This window comes from Anser brachyrhynchus, assembly GCF_964034855.1.
Source record: "Anser brachyrhynchus genome assembly, chromosome: 5".
Taxonomy (NCBI): Eukaryota; Metazoa; Chordata; class Aves; order Anseriformes; family Anatidae; genus Anser; species Anser brachyrhynchus.
In genome coordinates, this window is record NC_137699.1 from 38137910 (window position 1) to 38154263 (window position 16354).

The 16354-nt window shown below is 42.3% G+C and overlaps 2 protein-coding genes across 2 annotated transcripts in view; both read right to left on the reverse strand.

The window, feature by feature from the left end:
• The window catches only part of LOC308196703 (uncharacterized protein), a 180769-nt gene extending 175894 nt beyond the window's left edge, over positions 1 to 4875 (reverse strand). Inside the window, exons 1-2 of the mRNA XM_080596106.1 lie at positions 1620 to 4875; positions 953 to 1068 (exon numbers count right to left, since the gene is read on the reverse strand). The gene's annotated coding sequence lies outside the window, so the exon portion shown is untranslated. The remainder of the gene's footprint in view (positions 1 to 952; positions 1069 to 1619) is intronic.
• Positions 4876 to 5018: 143 nt separating this feature from the next.
• Positions 5019 to 16142, reverse strand: MRPL23 (mitochondrial ribosomal protein L23). Its single transcript, XM_080596105.1, has 5 exons — positions 16003 to 16142; positions 15787 to 15909; positions 15006 to 15088; positions 13053 to 13126; positions 5019 to 5382 (listed from the first exon to the last, which is right to left on the reverse strand). The coding sequence occupies exons 1-5, from the start codon at positions 16059 to 16061 to the stop codon at positions 5218 to 5220; spliced, it is 504 nt and encodes a 167-aa protein (XP_080452231.1). The 5' UTR covers positions 16062 to 16142; the 3' UTR covers positions 5019 to 5217.
• Between the last annotated feature and the right edge of the window lie 212 nt (positions 16143 to 16354).

Sequence of the window (16354 nt, forward strand, 5' to 3'; positions counted from 1 at the left end):
AGGGCCAGATCCCAAGCAAGACCTACCTACCTAGAATACCATGTGTGGCCTAAAGATGCTTTCTGAAGTCCCAGTCACCACAGAAGAAAATGAAATGCCTAATTGGGGACGGCGCGAATACTGCAAAATGGTAATTACTTTCCATTCATTGCCCTTAGAACAGCTGAAGGCAGGAAAGGTTAAGAGACTGATAATTACTTATGTTTTGTAATTACAACAACCAGTTTTGCACCAGGCCCCGGTTCCAGTGTTCTCAGGCCCCAGAATAAATGAAGATGAGGTATCTCCTGCGTTCTGCAAGCTGGGTGTGCCCACAACATCAGCGCACACTTTGATAAGCCATACTGTATACAAAGAGCTAAAATCTGTCTAAACAGCCATAAGTCGCTAAAAGAAATGGCTCGGCAAGGATGTCATCTTAGCTACTCTAAAGCCTTTCACATTTAAAGGAAATAATATTTATAAAAATTACCTCTCTTCTCCACAAACACATGAATCCTAAACAGCAATGCTCATTTTTCCCCATTACAACCACTTTAAGAAATTCACAGGTCAGATGACAACACGTTGCTGACTTTCAGGCTGCTTGGGCCCAGCTTGTTCAAGAAACTTGGTCCTGCAACACTTGTCAAGTTCAAGCACTGAAATCCATTCCAGGTAACATTCAACCGCAAGCTTCTAGCCTACGCACAGAAACTACGGCATGAAATTTTATGGTCTGTGTTATTCAGGAGGTCAAAAAGGATTATCACAATGTTCCTTTTTAGCCATGGTGCCTGTGAGCCTTGGCATATAAGCAAAGGCTCATGTCTGGAAAGCCATTCTCAGACAACTGTTTTAAATTGGACTCCGAGCAGTCCTTGAACTCCACTTTAGTAGAAAGCAGCATTGTCAAGATAACGGTTTTATGGCTTTCAGTCCTTCTAGCAAAAATAGTGCTTGCTTTGTGTACCTTGCCCTGTTTCACACAGTAAGCAGATGTCCTCTACCCAGCCCTTCCCGCTCTCTGCAAGCCATTCCACAAACAGGCCAGCACTGAAGAAGCAATAGTCTCTTACAACCTGAAAACTAAAACAAGTAAAATTATTTTCTTCAATCTTTTTTTTTATAATTGGGATAACCTGGATGGACCAGAAATTTTCCAGCCATGAACAGTTTCCACAGCAAGACCACTTTGGATAAAGTAAGCATAATTTTCCCACTGTTCCATTCATTCAGAAGTGCTACCAACAGTGGGCCCAATAGACTGTTGAATACTTTTCTGTCAGCAGATCCATACTTAGGGAGTCCCAGTATGGAAGCAGGTATCTGAAGCTCTAAATTATCCATTTTCAGTCATATTCACCCTCAAAAGAGGGGTCACTTACCCTCTCAGCGATGTGGCTTTCCATTATACAGAGCAGGAATATTTGCTAAATAGATTACAATATCCCTTCCCTGGAATACACCACAAGGTTGTATTTACTTTTTTCCCCATCATTTATTTTATTTAGCCTTTTCTCTTCTCTTAGCCACCCAGCAGCCTACCAGAGGGGGAATGATGCGTAAGACTGAACTGCAGGATATACACCATTTCTGACACGGGGTGCTTATACACAAAAGATGAAACTGCGACTTACCGGCTGAGCTGCACTATATGTCTTCCTACTTCAAGTTAGCTGTGAAAATAATCAATTTGCGCTCTCTGAGGTCATATGGTAAGGCTGAGGTAACAAGAGGTTAGAAGACACGGGAATTTTGTCACCTGTACACACCCACATGTTCTTAACATGATCCACAAAGAACCTATCAGCAGGACCTCAGCAGGAGCTACAAAGGAAAACTCATTTCAAAACTGTAATATTTATAAAACCAGTTTATGAAGTCAATGTCTCTGCAACTCATTTCAGTTTGATTTAAAAAATAATAAATACAAGCAAACAAAAAAGCAACTGCATGTTCCCTCTGAAGCATACTGGTATTGCTGAGACAACCCTCATCATAGCTGGGTGTCTTTCTCCGCTGGAGTGGCCTACGCAGACAACTGCGCATCTGCTGACTGTTCCAGCACATTGCTCTCTTAGGGGGGTTGCACACGTACAGAGGGGAACGAAACTGCGCTCAGCACCTCCCTTGCACGTCACCGCAGCCAGCAGCTGCAGAGCCGTGCATGCCAAGTGCAGGACGTGGCTTCTCCTGCATCACAGCGAACATCAGCCTCTTCAACCAAGTCATTACTTTGGTCCTTGGAGAAGTTACTCATACATCTATATGAACCCCCAGCCCGCAGGTACAGCTGTGGACATTGCCAAGGACAGCTCAACACCTCTGAAGCGGGGCTACTTGCAGGATCTGCCGAACCCTTGCATCACCCAAAACATCGGGATGTGCTGGAATGAGCACGATTCAGTCAACACAGCTACAGAACGTGATCCCTTGTTCTCCTCACTTTGTCACTCATCTGCTGTGCTTCTCTGGTACGTGACACAAACACTGACTCCATATTCAAGCATTGTCTGCATTATCTTCTAATCTACCTGTACAGGTTGGGGGACAGGACCGGTGAAGCGCCATATTATAATAAGAACTGGCACTTCCTCTAAAATACTGGCCAACAAGGGCCTGGAAGGAGTTGGCATCTTCATAATCCTGCTTCCATAGAAATCTGGAGCATCAAAGCAAATAGGGCTTTGAATTTTCTTTTTTAAATCTTACCTTAATTTCACAGGTATACTAGCTTAGAGGTAGCTGGTAACAAAAGTTCTCTCTCAAGTAGCTTGAATATCTGCCAGAATTTGGTTGCAGCAACTTCATATAGATACGGGTACACTCATCTCTCTATTTCTTTCCTTTTGTGTCACTCCAGTCAGAAACCTGTTTTGAACATGAGCTAAACATTAATCACCCATGGAGAAATCAGAGCAGCAAAGCATGGTAGACCTGCCCTGTGACTTTTGATACTCACTCAGCCTAGCGCATATTTGGTACTGCAAATAAACTCCTCTCAGCTTGGGTTCTCAATGCCAGTACAGGAGCTGGTGACTCCAACCTCTCCTGAGGACCACAACAGGGAAGGCAGAGAGGCTGATGGTTAATATATTACTTGCTGTTACACCTACCACATGGAGCACGGCCTCATTCATCCAGAACTATCACATACCTGACTGTTTTCTTGCTCAAGGCTGACCAGCCAGCTAGGAAGATATATGGCAGCACTAGATGAATTCTTTTCATTTTATCATCACCATGGTGAAGATGGAGTTACCTACATTGGAAGTCACCACAAAGGAAAGTGATGAAAAAATATCAAACTCTGTAATATTATACTGTCGGAGCAAAGCCCCAGACCCATTACTCTAAACTGAGGTGGGAGTTTGAAAAACAACCTCATTAAAAAACAAAAACAAAAATAAAGGAAGGAGGTCTGGGGGGAAAGCGGTGTACCGCAGGAGAGAAACCCTTTTATCTAGGCAAGTTCAGTCCTCCTGCTTTAAAACTGCAGGTCAGCTCCTGATTTAACCTGGAGTTTTACATGTCGCTACAAAACTCTGGAAGTGTTGGCTTTGCAGATATGCCAAACACACAGACTGTTTTCAGGGAACTCAGTATTTTTCCACATCTACTATTGTAACTCTGCTGGCAGGCTAGGAGTAGCAAATCCTCCCTTATCTCCCTCCTCTCTGAGAGCATCTCTCTGTTTAAGCACCAGCTAACTTACACAGATCATCATGCAGATCCCCCCTGGAAGCTGGACAAAGAGGGGGGTGGGAGAATCACTGAAGCTGTAAGCAACAAACCGCAGAAGGAGATGGACTGTCGCGCAGAGGGGAAGTAGCAGGGGGAAAGAGGCGACTAATGAACAGAAGGGGGTGCGTAAAATCCTACTTGGATTGCCTCTCTGGGGAACAGCTGTTTCCTTGTAAACATCTTGCTAGCTGTCCAAACAAGAAGTTCAGACACAGAACAATAATGGAGAGCACCCGGTAGAAGCATTCAAGGCAAGGCTATGGCTCATTCACTACCCTGCCAATTGAGTGGCAGCATTCAGAAGCAAGGGAAACTTCAGCTGCGTGTTTAACCCTGCACATGCTGGCACTGTGGCCAATGCCCTGCAGAAACGCATCCTTCCTTCTATCCACAGCAAAGTCCTTCCTAGCCCTCCTCCCCCCCCCCCCCCCCCACTGTTTCTGACACACTGGCAAAGCACGTTCCTTGACAAAGGCAAAGAGGAAATATCCTCATCAAAGCAAGGAAAAACAGCTGCGGAGCCAAGAAACAAAAATCCTAAACGTGGCAGCCCTGAAGGCCTAGAAAAGCTCTACCACTGCCCTGGCATCAGCAACTTGGAAGTAAAGGGAGTTGCACCAGAAGTAAAAAGACTCTTTTTACTAGTCCGGAGCACAAAACAGTCTACACTTGCAGAAGCATTTTTATGCCAATACAACTGTGTCTACACAGGACTCTTGCCAGCACTGCAAGGTAGCTGTGGGCAGGGGAAGGAATACTAGCACAACTGTGCCCTGAAACGTTCCTGGGGCAGAGCAGTCACAGAAGGCAACTACCTGCATTGCACAACAGCCAGCAGAGACTGCACCATGTCTGTCCATTCCCTGAAGCTTCTGGGGATCACACACATGCCCAGCCACAAGCCTATCCAATAAAACCTGCCCCAAAATGCCACACGGCCATTAACAAAGGAGTAAAATCAGGCTACATACACATCCCCAGGAAAGGGGGTCACTTTGGAAGGAAGGCAATGCACAGGATAGTAAAAGACACCATAACTGATAATAAGGGAACCCTACATCCTGAGCCTACAGTCTAATAACCTACAAGTTCTTGTCCACCTCCAGCTGTCTTACCCTGACGTTTTTACGTAACATTCAATGCCAACCACACTTAACCTGAGAAACGAAATGCCTCCTACTTCCACTCAAATGACCTGCAGAAGCAGGAACAAGGTAAGCACAGTGACACTCTCATTCAGAAACAAGAAGCAATTCCAATTTCAGAAATGGTCCACAAGTTCACAGGGAAGATCTGATGCAGTCAGATTTATTTTACCTTTTTATTTCTTTAGGGCCATTTTGTTGTAGTAGTGCATAAATAGCCAGGAAAAAAAACACTCTAGCAAGGGCTGCTCAAGAATAAACCCTTGGTCATTACAAGAAGAGAAGAGTTCAAGTTCTGCTGACCAAAATTCCTCTAAGCCTACAGAAAGGCAGCTGGCTTGTTGCATCAAAGTCCAAACCAATCGGGAACTCCACCTCGTCTGGGGTCACCCTTCTGGATCTGCTGCTCTTTCTCTAGATATTTCTTCCTGAAGTCATCAAAAGAGCGAGCTTCTTCATCTTGTTCTTTCTCTGGAAACAGGTTGGGAAACTGAAAGGTTTGTCCTTTGCCCTAAAGAGAAAACAAATGGTCAAAATGATGTCTCTTAACTCCCAAGATCTCTTTCCACTGCTCTCCCCAAGATACACATATAACCCTCCTCCACAAGCTAACTTTCAGCCTCTTCTGTGTGCAAATTAAGACACTGGCATCTTTCTTTACAGAACGAATGGTCGGGAGATGGACACCTCTTCAAGATGCTGAACCACCTCAGAGATGTTGTTAGGAGCCACACCGTAAAAGCAAGATGAGCAAAGTAAGTGATTTTGTTAAAGTCACACCATCGGAGAAAATGCAGGCAGGGCAAGCATTCATTATGTTAATAGTTAGGATATGAGTCGCAGCTATAGCTGTTTAAATCTTGTCTAAGGATCAGAAAGAACATACCTAGCAGCTGTTATTATGGGGTGTAATATGGGAATACATAGTAACAGATATCAGAGGTCTCTTATCAACAGGAATAAAGTCTGCAGTGTAAAATAATTAGTGGGAACAATCTGTCTAATACATCACTGATGAGATTAAAGTGATTACATCTGCATCAGTCATTCTGCCTAACAGACAAGTCATTTTAGTATAACATCATCATCAGATCTATGTCTCCCACTTGGAAAATAAACATTTGCTTGGTCTCTGGTTTTTATCTAACAGCAGGAAACCATTATTCTGTGGAAATGTTCTATCCCATTAACATTATCTACTTACTTTTTAGTGGTGTTTGCACTAAGCACAACTTCATTAAACTCAACAGTATCAGCCCCTTCCATTCCTTTGCATTCCATATGGGACTCTACATAATAAAACTCATAACTGATAGCTCATAACTCTTAAAATTATTCTCCAGAATAGTTACAAATCTTATCATACATTAACTTCTCTAGCAGAATACTACATATAGAAATCTCAACAAAAGCATGTAATTGCTTCAGATTAAAACAGTTTTTTCAGGTCAGCCACTCTTTCTATTTGTGCAATAAAGATAACTGAACCAGAGGCCCAGTTACAAAATGGTTCTGCAAAAGAGATAAAATAAGCCTTCCACAACACGGCTACCTATACTGCATTTTGAGATAAGAAATGTGACATAATTAAAAAAAAAAACCTACCCTGCCACCATGTCCCTAACCCAGCTGAATGTGTGCTATGTTCCATTTAGCCATATACACTCAACAGGGTCATTTACAGGTGTGAAAGAATTTAAACCTCAAGCATACACTTTGGAAAGAAAAACCATGACTTATCCCAGTTGAGCTTATCCAGACTAGAATCTAGGAAATATCAACTCATACCCAGCAATGCTCCGGTTGTTTTTGTAGTGCATACTTCTTGGGGGTTTCCTAAGAGCCTGACCATACTACAAAAACAACAAGGGAGCTGCTGTGTACATTGTGCTTTCCTAGATTCTAGCCTGGATAAGATCAAGTGGAACAAATCATGGTTTTCCTTTCCACACCATACACTCGGGGATTTCAACTCTTTTGTACCTTTAAATTACCACCACGTATGCTTATAATAGCTGTCCTATGACAACTGAAGCATAGCTCCATTTTGAGGCACAGCAACAGGCCTTATTGATGGCCTTGAACAATCCCAACGCCATAGCCTACTGATGCTCTTCCTGTAGTAGGATCAGCAGCAAGCACCCTTAAGGCAAAGGGCTGCCCAAGAGTTTGGCACGCTGAAGCATTTGGAAAAGAATTTGTTTACATTACAAAAAATTACTGCATTTTAACTGCACTGCAGGCAGGTCGCTCAGCCCTGTGGGACCCATAGGACAGAGGAGGCTGATTCTAAGGACTCATCCATCCTGGAGAGGAAGCCATTTTAGTTAAACAAGTTGGAAAACAATTCAGGCTAACATGGTAGGCATACCACCTACACTGAAAATTTGAGAACTATTTATATTGGTAACAGTGTAGTAAGGGGCTGTTCTTGTTATGCAGCACTTCCATTCTGGTATGCTTCCAGCACCAAAGCACTTCTCTTATTGGAGAGTGAAGGAAAGCTGTCCCTAAAGCATACTAACAACGTTCATGGTTAATTCACTAAGCATTGCAAAACAGTTATTATTTTTAAAAGAGGAAAAAAAATAAAAAGGATATGCACAGAAACTGTAGTGAAACCAGGCAAACCTTTCAGCTGTTTATCAAAGTGCTCACAGTTCCCATTTCAAGGCTGGTGAAAGTCAAATATTGAGCTGAAAATGTCAATCTGTATCTGGAGTCTTTTAATAAATCAAAATCAGCACAGACAAGTTGGCTTTTTCCAGCTCTTGTTTTGTGAAGAAATTCTGATTTTGGCTGGCAGCCAGACACGATTCGAAACAGCCAAGACATTACACCCTGAGAACTGAAGGTTGATAAATCTTAAGTAACAATACTATGCAGTAACACTGCACTGTAAGACTCTGGAGTGATGAAAGCTGTATGAAAAATAGCTGTTGTGCATGCTCAGTAGCTAGTTTTCATCTTGGGTATTTCAAAATTTCAGAAATACCAAAAGGCATCAACTTACATAAAAGGCTGAGAGTCTATCCAGGCATATTTACATTCGGTGCATCTTCAACGTGATGCCAGAGGCTACCAGTGTTTTAGCTCATATGCCACCTTCTTAAAACAATGCCTACCAAAGGAATAGAGGGATCATCACTCCCTTACGCAGTCCTGTTTAAAGTAGACTTTTTTCTTTGTAAAAGTTTTCCCTTCTCTACAGCAACCATGTGCCAGCTAAAATAAATGCCTCCTTCAAATGAAATCCTAACCAAAATAAAGCAAACAACTGAATTTCTACTTTGTTCATAAGTGTGTTTTACCTGGTTTCCAAACCGCTAGAGCATGAACTGCTAGCATATTCAACTAGAAAGCAAAATTTTGCATTCTTATTCCTAAACCGTACATTTATTCAGTGTTTTACCTTTTGCAAGCCATTTAACCAGTCTCCCCTTTCATCACTGATTTATCGAAATTCATAAGCTGAAATGGCCTCCAAAAAAACTAGGATTTGTTTTTTGTTTAGAACTTCTGCCAGCACAGTTACCTTAGTCAGAAACACAGAGAAAAGTGGAGAAGATGAGAATAGCCTCCTACCTCACAGTTGTGCTAAAAGAAAGCACTGTAAAAAAGACAGACGCTGGCAAAAAAAAAAAAAAAAAGGCCATTTTGCTCGAATAATTTAGTCTGTCTTGGAATTGGATGGTGAAAAAGTTGTTTTACTGGCAGTACCGCAACGCGAGGTGATACCTCTGGAGTTTGTCAGGATAAGCTCTCCCTCCATATCCTCTAATATCTAAATGAGCTCTTATAATGTTAGACAAAGAAGGATAAATAAATAAATGGAGCAATGAAGTCATAGAAGCATTATTAAAGCACCTAAAAATAAAGTCATTGTGATGATTTTACATGTTGGTATTCTAAATTTAGGGCCTTCCCAGAGACCTCCCTTCTTTCTACAAATTCTAAGGTTATGTATAAGTAAGATGTGTGGTCCAGTGTTTAGATTACAGAAATGGGAGCCATTAAACTTCTACTCCTGCACAAATCTAATCCTCGTTTCAGCCTTACCCAAATGTAAAGCTGATTTATATACATAGTCTTATGAGGATTCCTTTATTAAATACTAAAATCCTTCAAGATAACAAGAGACCTAAGCACCAAACATATATTTTCATCTTAGATGTCAAGTCCTTTTGGTTATAAAGGTTGAAAACGCACCTTGTTTCTCTGAGTTTGCAGAAGGAGTTACAACATGAAGTGGTACAAATTGCCTCCATTCATTTTAATGGGAGGTTAAGTGACCACAATTAGGCCTATGAAGTCAAGTGTTAGCCTTTCCACTGCTGAGCCTCATGTCAGAGAATTGCTAGGAGGATTATCCAGCACAAACTCACTTGTACTTTCTGACCTTTGCGTCCTCTGAAAAGTTTAGGAATGGAAGGTCAGCAAAGATATTATTGTGTAGGAATGACGCAGCAAACACTGATCATGTAAACAACTGTGAGGTCTTCTGATTATTTAGATAATTGAAGCACTTACTACTGTCCTTTAGAATTAGGAGAAAAGTGATGTTTATAGTATCGTTAACTAAAAAAATGTTGGACTCCCAACAGCACGGGATTCAGTCCAGCAGTAGCAGCAAATGCAGCTAAGTTTAATAATCCAGTGCATTTCAACAATTCTCCTCCTATTGCACTTGGTAACATCTGATGTTAAAACGCATGGCAGAACAGCACAGAAAGCAACTGTAAAACCCACACAGGAATGACACAGCGCACAGGGCATCCAAGTTTCCTCTAAATTCATTACATGTCAAACGAAAACTGCTGTCACATCTGATGTGCAAATGGGTTAATTAATATGAACATACAGGACACGCTAAGCAGGGTTTGAGGAGAAAACATTTGCAAAAATGTTCCCAGCGGTGCCATCATTCATGCAGCTAAATAGGTGTTAGTCCTAATGTTGACAAGGTCAGACTCCTTTTTACAGCCATCTCCATTAGATTTCTCAAAACAGGTTTAATTAAAAATAGGTCTGGATTCCAGAGGCTTGTCTACAGTTGGGCTCCCACGGGTGCTAACACCTGTTGAGCTAAAGAGTGAGAACAGTGAAGGAGGAGGAGGGGATGTTGTTTTTTTTAATTTCCCTGATGTTGATGCAACTGTAAAGTTTCCCACTGGCTTTTTTTTTTTTTTTAGTAATATTAGCATAATTACAATTCTATCTGAGTAAAGAGAAAAGCTGCTTTATTACTTTCATTTTAGTTACTTGGAAAAGATGCATACTTTTGCTTTTAATTAAAAAATCAAATAGCATTAAAAAGCAGTATTTGATAAGCCTCAAACTTAAACATTTCTCACCACATTCCAGAAGGGGAAAAAAGGCAGGCAGGGTCTGGAATGGTAAGATATTGTTGATCCACAGCCTTCTATGATTTGAGGTATTTTTTTAGTGTGAAAATATTATGGTTGGACTGGTCATGTATTTGTCCAGTTACAGCCTGAGAATAAAGTAAACAGCTCTGAATCTCCAAGAAATAGTATTTGGAAAAGAAAGGACAACAATTCTTACATATGGAGCAGCTGAGGCACTGACACCTAAGGGTGTATTGGCTTATGACTTCACGTACCTTCCACCTTTGAGACACTTGTGGTAAGTTATGGATACGTATGTTGTGCTGGGACACATAAGATGATGTTTTATGAAGCAGGCAAGCATAACTAGTCATAAGAAATACACTCAATTTCATTCAGGTAAACCACACCAGGACTGCTTCCAAGTCGCACTGGGAAGAGCAATACTTCCACCTAGTGGGCAAGAGAAAGATCAACCCAAGACCTTCCAAAAACACACTTATTTTTCCAGCCATAAGCAGTTTTAACTTGAAACTGGATTAATGAGGGAAAACACAGCTGGTAAAAATGGTGGGAAAGCCCTGCTACTCTGACTCACGGCAGATGCAAAATAATTCTAATGAAAAAATGGTTTTTACAGTGGTTACCAAACTTTCCTAAATTAGGCAGATATTAACAATGGACTGCATGGGGCCTGTTTTGGCCTGAATCACACCATGAATGAAGGGAAAACCTTCAGTTTCAGAAATAACACTGGGTTTCTGGCCTCACCCACTGTTTAAAGCTGGTGTGAACACAGAACTGGGAGCTCATTGTCTGAGACAACAGAACTAGTGATGAAAAGCAAAGAACAAAAGAGGGGAAAAAAAAGACAAACCTTAATGTTAGAGCTCACAGACAGCAACAGTAAGAGAAAAGAGAGCAAAGAGGCACAGGATGAAGTGAAAGGAAAACAGGCAGACCAAGTTTCACTGACAAAATCTATATAAATGGTCAGAATTCCCTCACTTGGGATGCTGTACAACGAAAACTAAAATGCAGTCCCCTGACCCCATCCATGGGAGAGATGAAAACGTGGCATTCTTTAGAAATGGAGGATGATATCACTGGATAGGACAACACAGTAAAAGACACCTGCTCTCTCAGGTACCAGAAACACTCCACAGCCACAGTACCACATGGCTTTGTGCATTCTCCATTCCACTGCAGTCACCCACAAGGAGATGGCAACTATTCTAGGTTCAGAAGTTTGATTTGAAATAAACATTCAAAGGCACTGCCTTAAATGAGTGGCTTCCTACATAGAACAGCAGCATTTGGCTTTCCACTGAATTTCTCTGTGGGTTGCGGACTGCTTCCCTTCGCAACTCAGCAGACACAGAAACAAGACTGCATTAAACGTAGTAAAATAGAAGTTGAGAACTGACCAAGGTTCACTAGAGATGCATGCCTGCTTCTATCTTGGGAAACAAGTCTCCAAAACCAGCCATCACTAGCAAGAGGCTATGGCATTGTAAAGTGCCTGCAATCACCTACTAAGGAACAACACCCAGAGAAAGCAACTTGTACAATACAAAATCACTCCTGACATTCAATTCTTCAGCTGTGTTCTTAATAAGTCAGTCATACCTGAACTTTCGCAGACAAAAACACTGCACAGGCAATAGCCTTCCTTCCGCCAGGGAGAATTTGTCTACTGAAACAGTGCCTATTCCTTGAAAAAGGCATGCAATTTTTTGCTATCATAATGTAAATCCTTGTGAAGATGACGTTTTCTTTAACTTCAGCACAGTGAATCAAGCTTAGTCCTCATCTAAATAAAAAACTGTTACTTCTTCTTAACACTGTATTTTATATCGTTCTTTTAAAAATAAGGGCTGTCTACAAAAACAGAGTCCTCACTTTTCTTTCCACTCCCTTCCCTAGAAAGGGCTTAAAGAAAATTTTTCTAAGCTCATTTAAAATCGAAAATTAAAAAAAAATAAATCAGATTTCCCATTGTCTACGCATCTTTAATTTGACCCCAAGTCCTTACAAATTCTTACGCAATCTTTATACTGTAAGATCATGCAATGTTCCCCCACACTGACTCCTTGTCCCGGGACAGAGTAACATTGAGCTTGTGTTGCCAACAGCAACTTTGAACTTTTGGTTTTACAACCATAAATAGCATTCCTTTAAAGTAATTTTGGTACCTGAAGGGCTTTTCTATCACTGGTGGTATTTCTTTCTTACTTGTAGACAGGTAAGCCCAAGAGAAGACCGAACTATAATGTGCTCCTGTTATGAAAGAAACTTGTAAGAACATGAAGCACCTTTTCCACTGGGCAACCAATATACGTTTCAGAACCCAGTTTAGCCACAAAGCACACTTGTTAGACATGACTAAAAGCTCTCCAGGGAATACGCCTTAAGTCTTCTTGGAGATCCAAAGAGCTTTAATAAAAAGTTCCCCACCCTTACAATATATTCTTTCACTTACTGGACATTTCAGCAATCAACCACACAAGCCATGAACCTTCCAACACAGAGAGTACAGGGTCAGCATGAAATTCGCTGACAAAGCAGCACCATATGACACGAGGCCCTAACTTACATACAGGCCTCAGACACAAATGGTACTAGAAAACTAACAATTTGTTTAAATCTGTTTTTCAAACGAAGTCATTTAAATTAGTGAATCCCTTTATATGTTCTGGAATGTATTAAAGAAAATGCCTTCATTAGAGGAGTGGAAGAAACCGTCAGCTAATTGGACAATTCACCAAGCATTACTTGTACCTTGGCTGACAAACAGCCCCTTCTTTCCCTGCAAGCATCCATATTAACTCACCAGCTGTACATAGGCGACCTTGTAATCTGGCTTCTTCACTCTCTGATTCTTGTGGTTCTTCTTGTTGTTCGCACCTGCAGAAATGAACAGTCCAATTTTTAACTTTCCAGGACTTCCAAGTACCCCAAAGCAAGGCAAAGCTGAAAGGGGGGAGGGGTGGGGAGGGGGGCTCACCAGTTTTGATTTATTGTTAAGATGATTACTTCTTCAGTACAAACATAGATACCACACAGCAGTACCAAAATTACTAAAATGTACTGAAGTTGGTAAACTGCTTACATGTAAGGAGAGGAGGCATCACCAGACGCGGGCTGCTGACAGCTGTTGTGCCTTCATGGTCACAACACAAATTTTGCAAAGAAGCAAGGAGGCAAGCCTTCTGAGTAGGGGGCAGGAGAAATAAACTGTCCTGCCAACATTAACTGCTTCAGAAAGACAAGGAGAAAATGACCACTAAAAAGCTTCAAACTTGTCAATTTTTACTGCCCAGCTAATGAGCAGGCTCTACGCTTTATATATCAGAAAATTACACTCTACACCCCAAAAAATCAAAGCACCTTCACTTCCTGCAAGTATGCTGGGCACAACTGAGTGGGAAGTTCAATTTACTCCTTGCATGTTAGGCAAACATTAAAGCTCTTGAACTATGAGACGTTCTAAGCCCCTTTCCTCTTTTATTCCCTGACCATACATATTCTACCACCACTTCTGTAAGTACTGAGGGACTGGACAGTTTTAAGGACAAAAGCAATTATTTTTCAGTGCTGTATGAAATAACGTGTTTGCTCTTAGGATTTCATTTAATTTTATTTTTACATAGACACATTGCAGATGATGTTTTCCTTCTCTTCTTTTATATGCTCTGACTTTTACAACCTTCTCTTGAAGCTTTTTCTTTCATTCTCCATTTTTCACTATGACAGCTCTTTTTCCCTATGCCCTTTCAAATTTGTCCCTACTCTTACCATTATAAACACATCAATCAATTCCTTTGCTAGAATTAGTACATGAAAAAGAGAAATCCAACCAAAGATGTCCCATCAAACAAGTCACTCTCCATTTGATTAATGCACTGCCTGGTGATCAAAAATGTGCATGACGTAAAAATATATTCCTGACTTTGCACTACATCCAAAATACATTCAGAGAAACTCTGGGAAGGGAGGCATTCACACGTAAATGTGACTTTGTAGAATTCTAGCCTAGTTCAATCAGAGATGGGTCCCTCTGTTCCAAGTCTGAGTTCAACATAACTTCAATTAAGAATGATTTTTTAATGGTTCTTTTGGTGGTGGTGGTGGTGTGAGGTTTTTTGCACAAGGGTAGTGCAAGGAAGAAACACAGTAAGTGGAAGCATACGAGTCTGTAGCAGAAATGTGGTAACTACAGGTTATGAAAAACTGAAAGTGTGTCAAGACGTATTTCTGGTATTTTGTACTTGTCTAACTGAATAATTTTTTCTCTCTACAAGTTTTGACTTCAGTTAGACCATAACACCTCCTCTCTGGGCATGCTAGGTAATCTCAACTCTTATTATTTCATAAACTTAAAAAATAAGTTTAATTACTAATTTTATTAAAATACATGAAGTAGTTCCTTTTGAAGTGAGACATCCACCGGTCTTCAAGGAGAAATGGTACCAACTACCAAAGCATTTGGCATTGGTTAGATACGGGTCAAAATTTTAAGACTTTTTTAATTCATTATTTTGTTTTTAAAAATAAACTTATGTTGTAACCTAATTAAAGTATTCAAATATGAAGCAGTACATACAAAGTGGTATGTACTTGTTTTAAGGAACAATAATAAAAAGAACTGAGCTGGAAGTTGCCACCAGCAACAAACCTGGAACTAAAGTTTGTAGAATGCTACCGGACCTTTTGACATGAAAAGCCTCTTCTGGCTGAAAAGGTAAACTGCATTTATCCCTTTGAATTACTCAACTGCACTTACCATACTGTATTCTGGTCCTCACAGCAGCTACTGGCACATTATATATTTTTTCAAGGTAATTCTTGATATCCACTTTTGTCATTCTAGGCAACAAGAAAACATTTTGGGGAAATAAAGAAAGAAATGTAGAAATACTTAACTAAGTTCAGAACAGAGCCACAGTATTTATAGACAAGTTGATAGTCTGGAATAGATACATCTTCCCCTTTCAAACAAGGTAGCTTCACCGCACAAATGTATAAACCCAACATAGATCATATGCTGTTACAGCAATTCATAGCCCATAAATTGAAATAATGCTAAACATTTTATTCTCTGGCACCTCAGCAGTCAAAACATGAGGTATCTGCTGTACTCAGCGAGCCAGGGTCAGCTTTCTGACTGCCCATGCTAAAAATCAGTTCTAAGCTTCTGAACCTAATTTCTAACGTTTTTGGGACCTGCTGCAGGCATGTGGGCCTTTATGTGTAGAAGCAGAGCAGACAGGACGAAGGAGTCCTGCAAAACTAGCACCTGGACACCACCTCTTTTCCTCCAGGTCACCTCCACCACCTCTCCCTTCTTCCTAACCCCACCTCGCGGCAGGCAGAGCCTCACAGCACCCCGAGAGGAGCCAAGCACAGCTCCTACTTAAACCAGCGCCCTGAAAGCTCTCCCTGCTGCACAATACCCTTCCTTCAGCCACGGGGAGGGCCTTTGGGCGCAGGGGGATGCTCCAGAAGCGGCGAGGACCCCTGGGCACCCCGCGGCCAGGCTCCGGCCGCCCTCCCCGTGCACTCACTCCATGGAGACGCGGAACTGCACCGTGTCCTCGGGCTGCGGCACGCCGGGCCGCACCGCCAGCATGAAGAAGCTGGGGCGGAAGATCCGCAGCTGGGGGCCGCCCAGCTGGAACAGCGGGTACCTGCGGGGAGAGGACGCCCGTCAACCACCGACCGGCGGCCCGACGACCACCGACCCCGTCCCCGTCCCTCCCCGGCCGCCCAGCCCCGCTCACACAGCCCGCCTGCCGCCCGCCGCCATGGCCGCGGCCCGGCCCGGAAGCGCCGCCGCCATGGAGGGGCTCCCGCTCTCGCCCTCTGCTGGAGCGGAGGGGCGACGAGGGTGGTTTTTGTGTTTTTATTTTTTTTTTTTTTTGGGTGGTGGTCTCCGCCTCATTGGCCCCTGGAGGGGGCAGCCGGGTCTCGCCGTCGCCACGAGGGGATGTGGTGCTTGGGGTGCGCTAGGCACGGGGCAAGGGGTGGGAATCGTGGCTGCGAAATGGCGTCGTTGAGGCAGTTCGGGAAACGCAGCCCCAAAGTGTGGGACAGCGACAAGCCAGGGGTGGGAGGGACAGGAGGTGTCGGGGG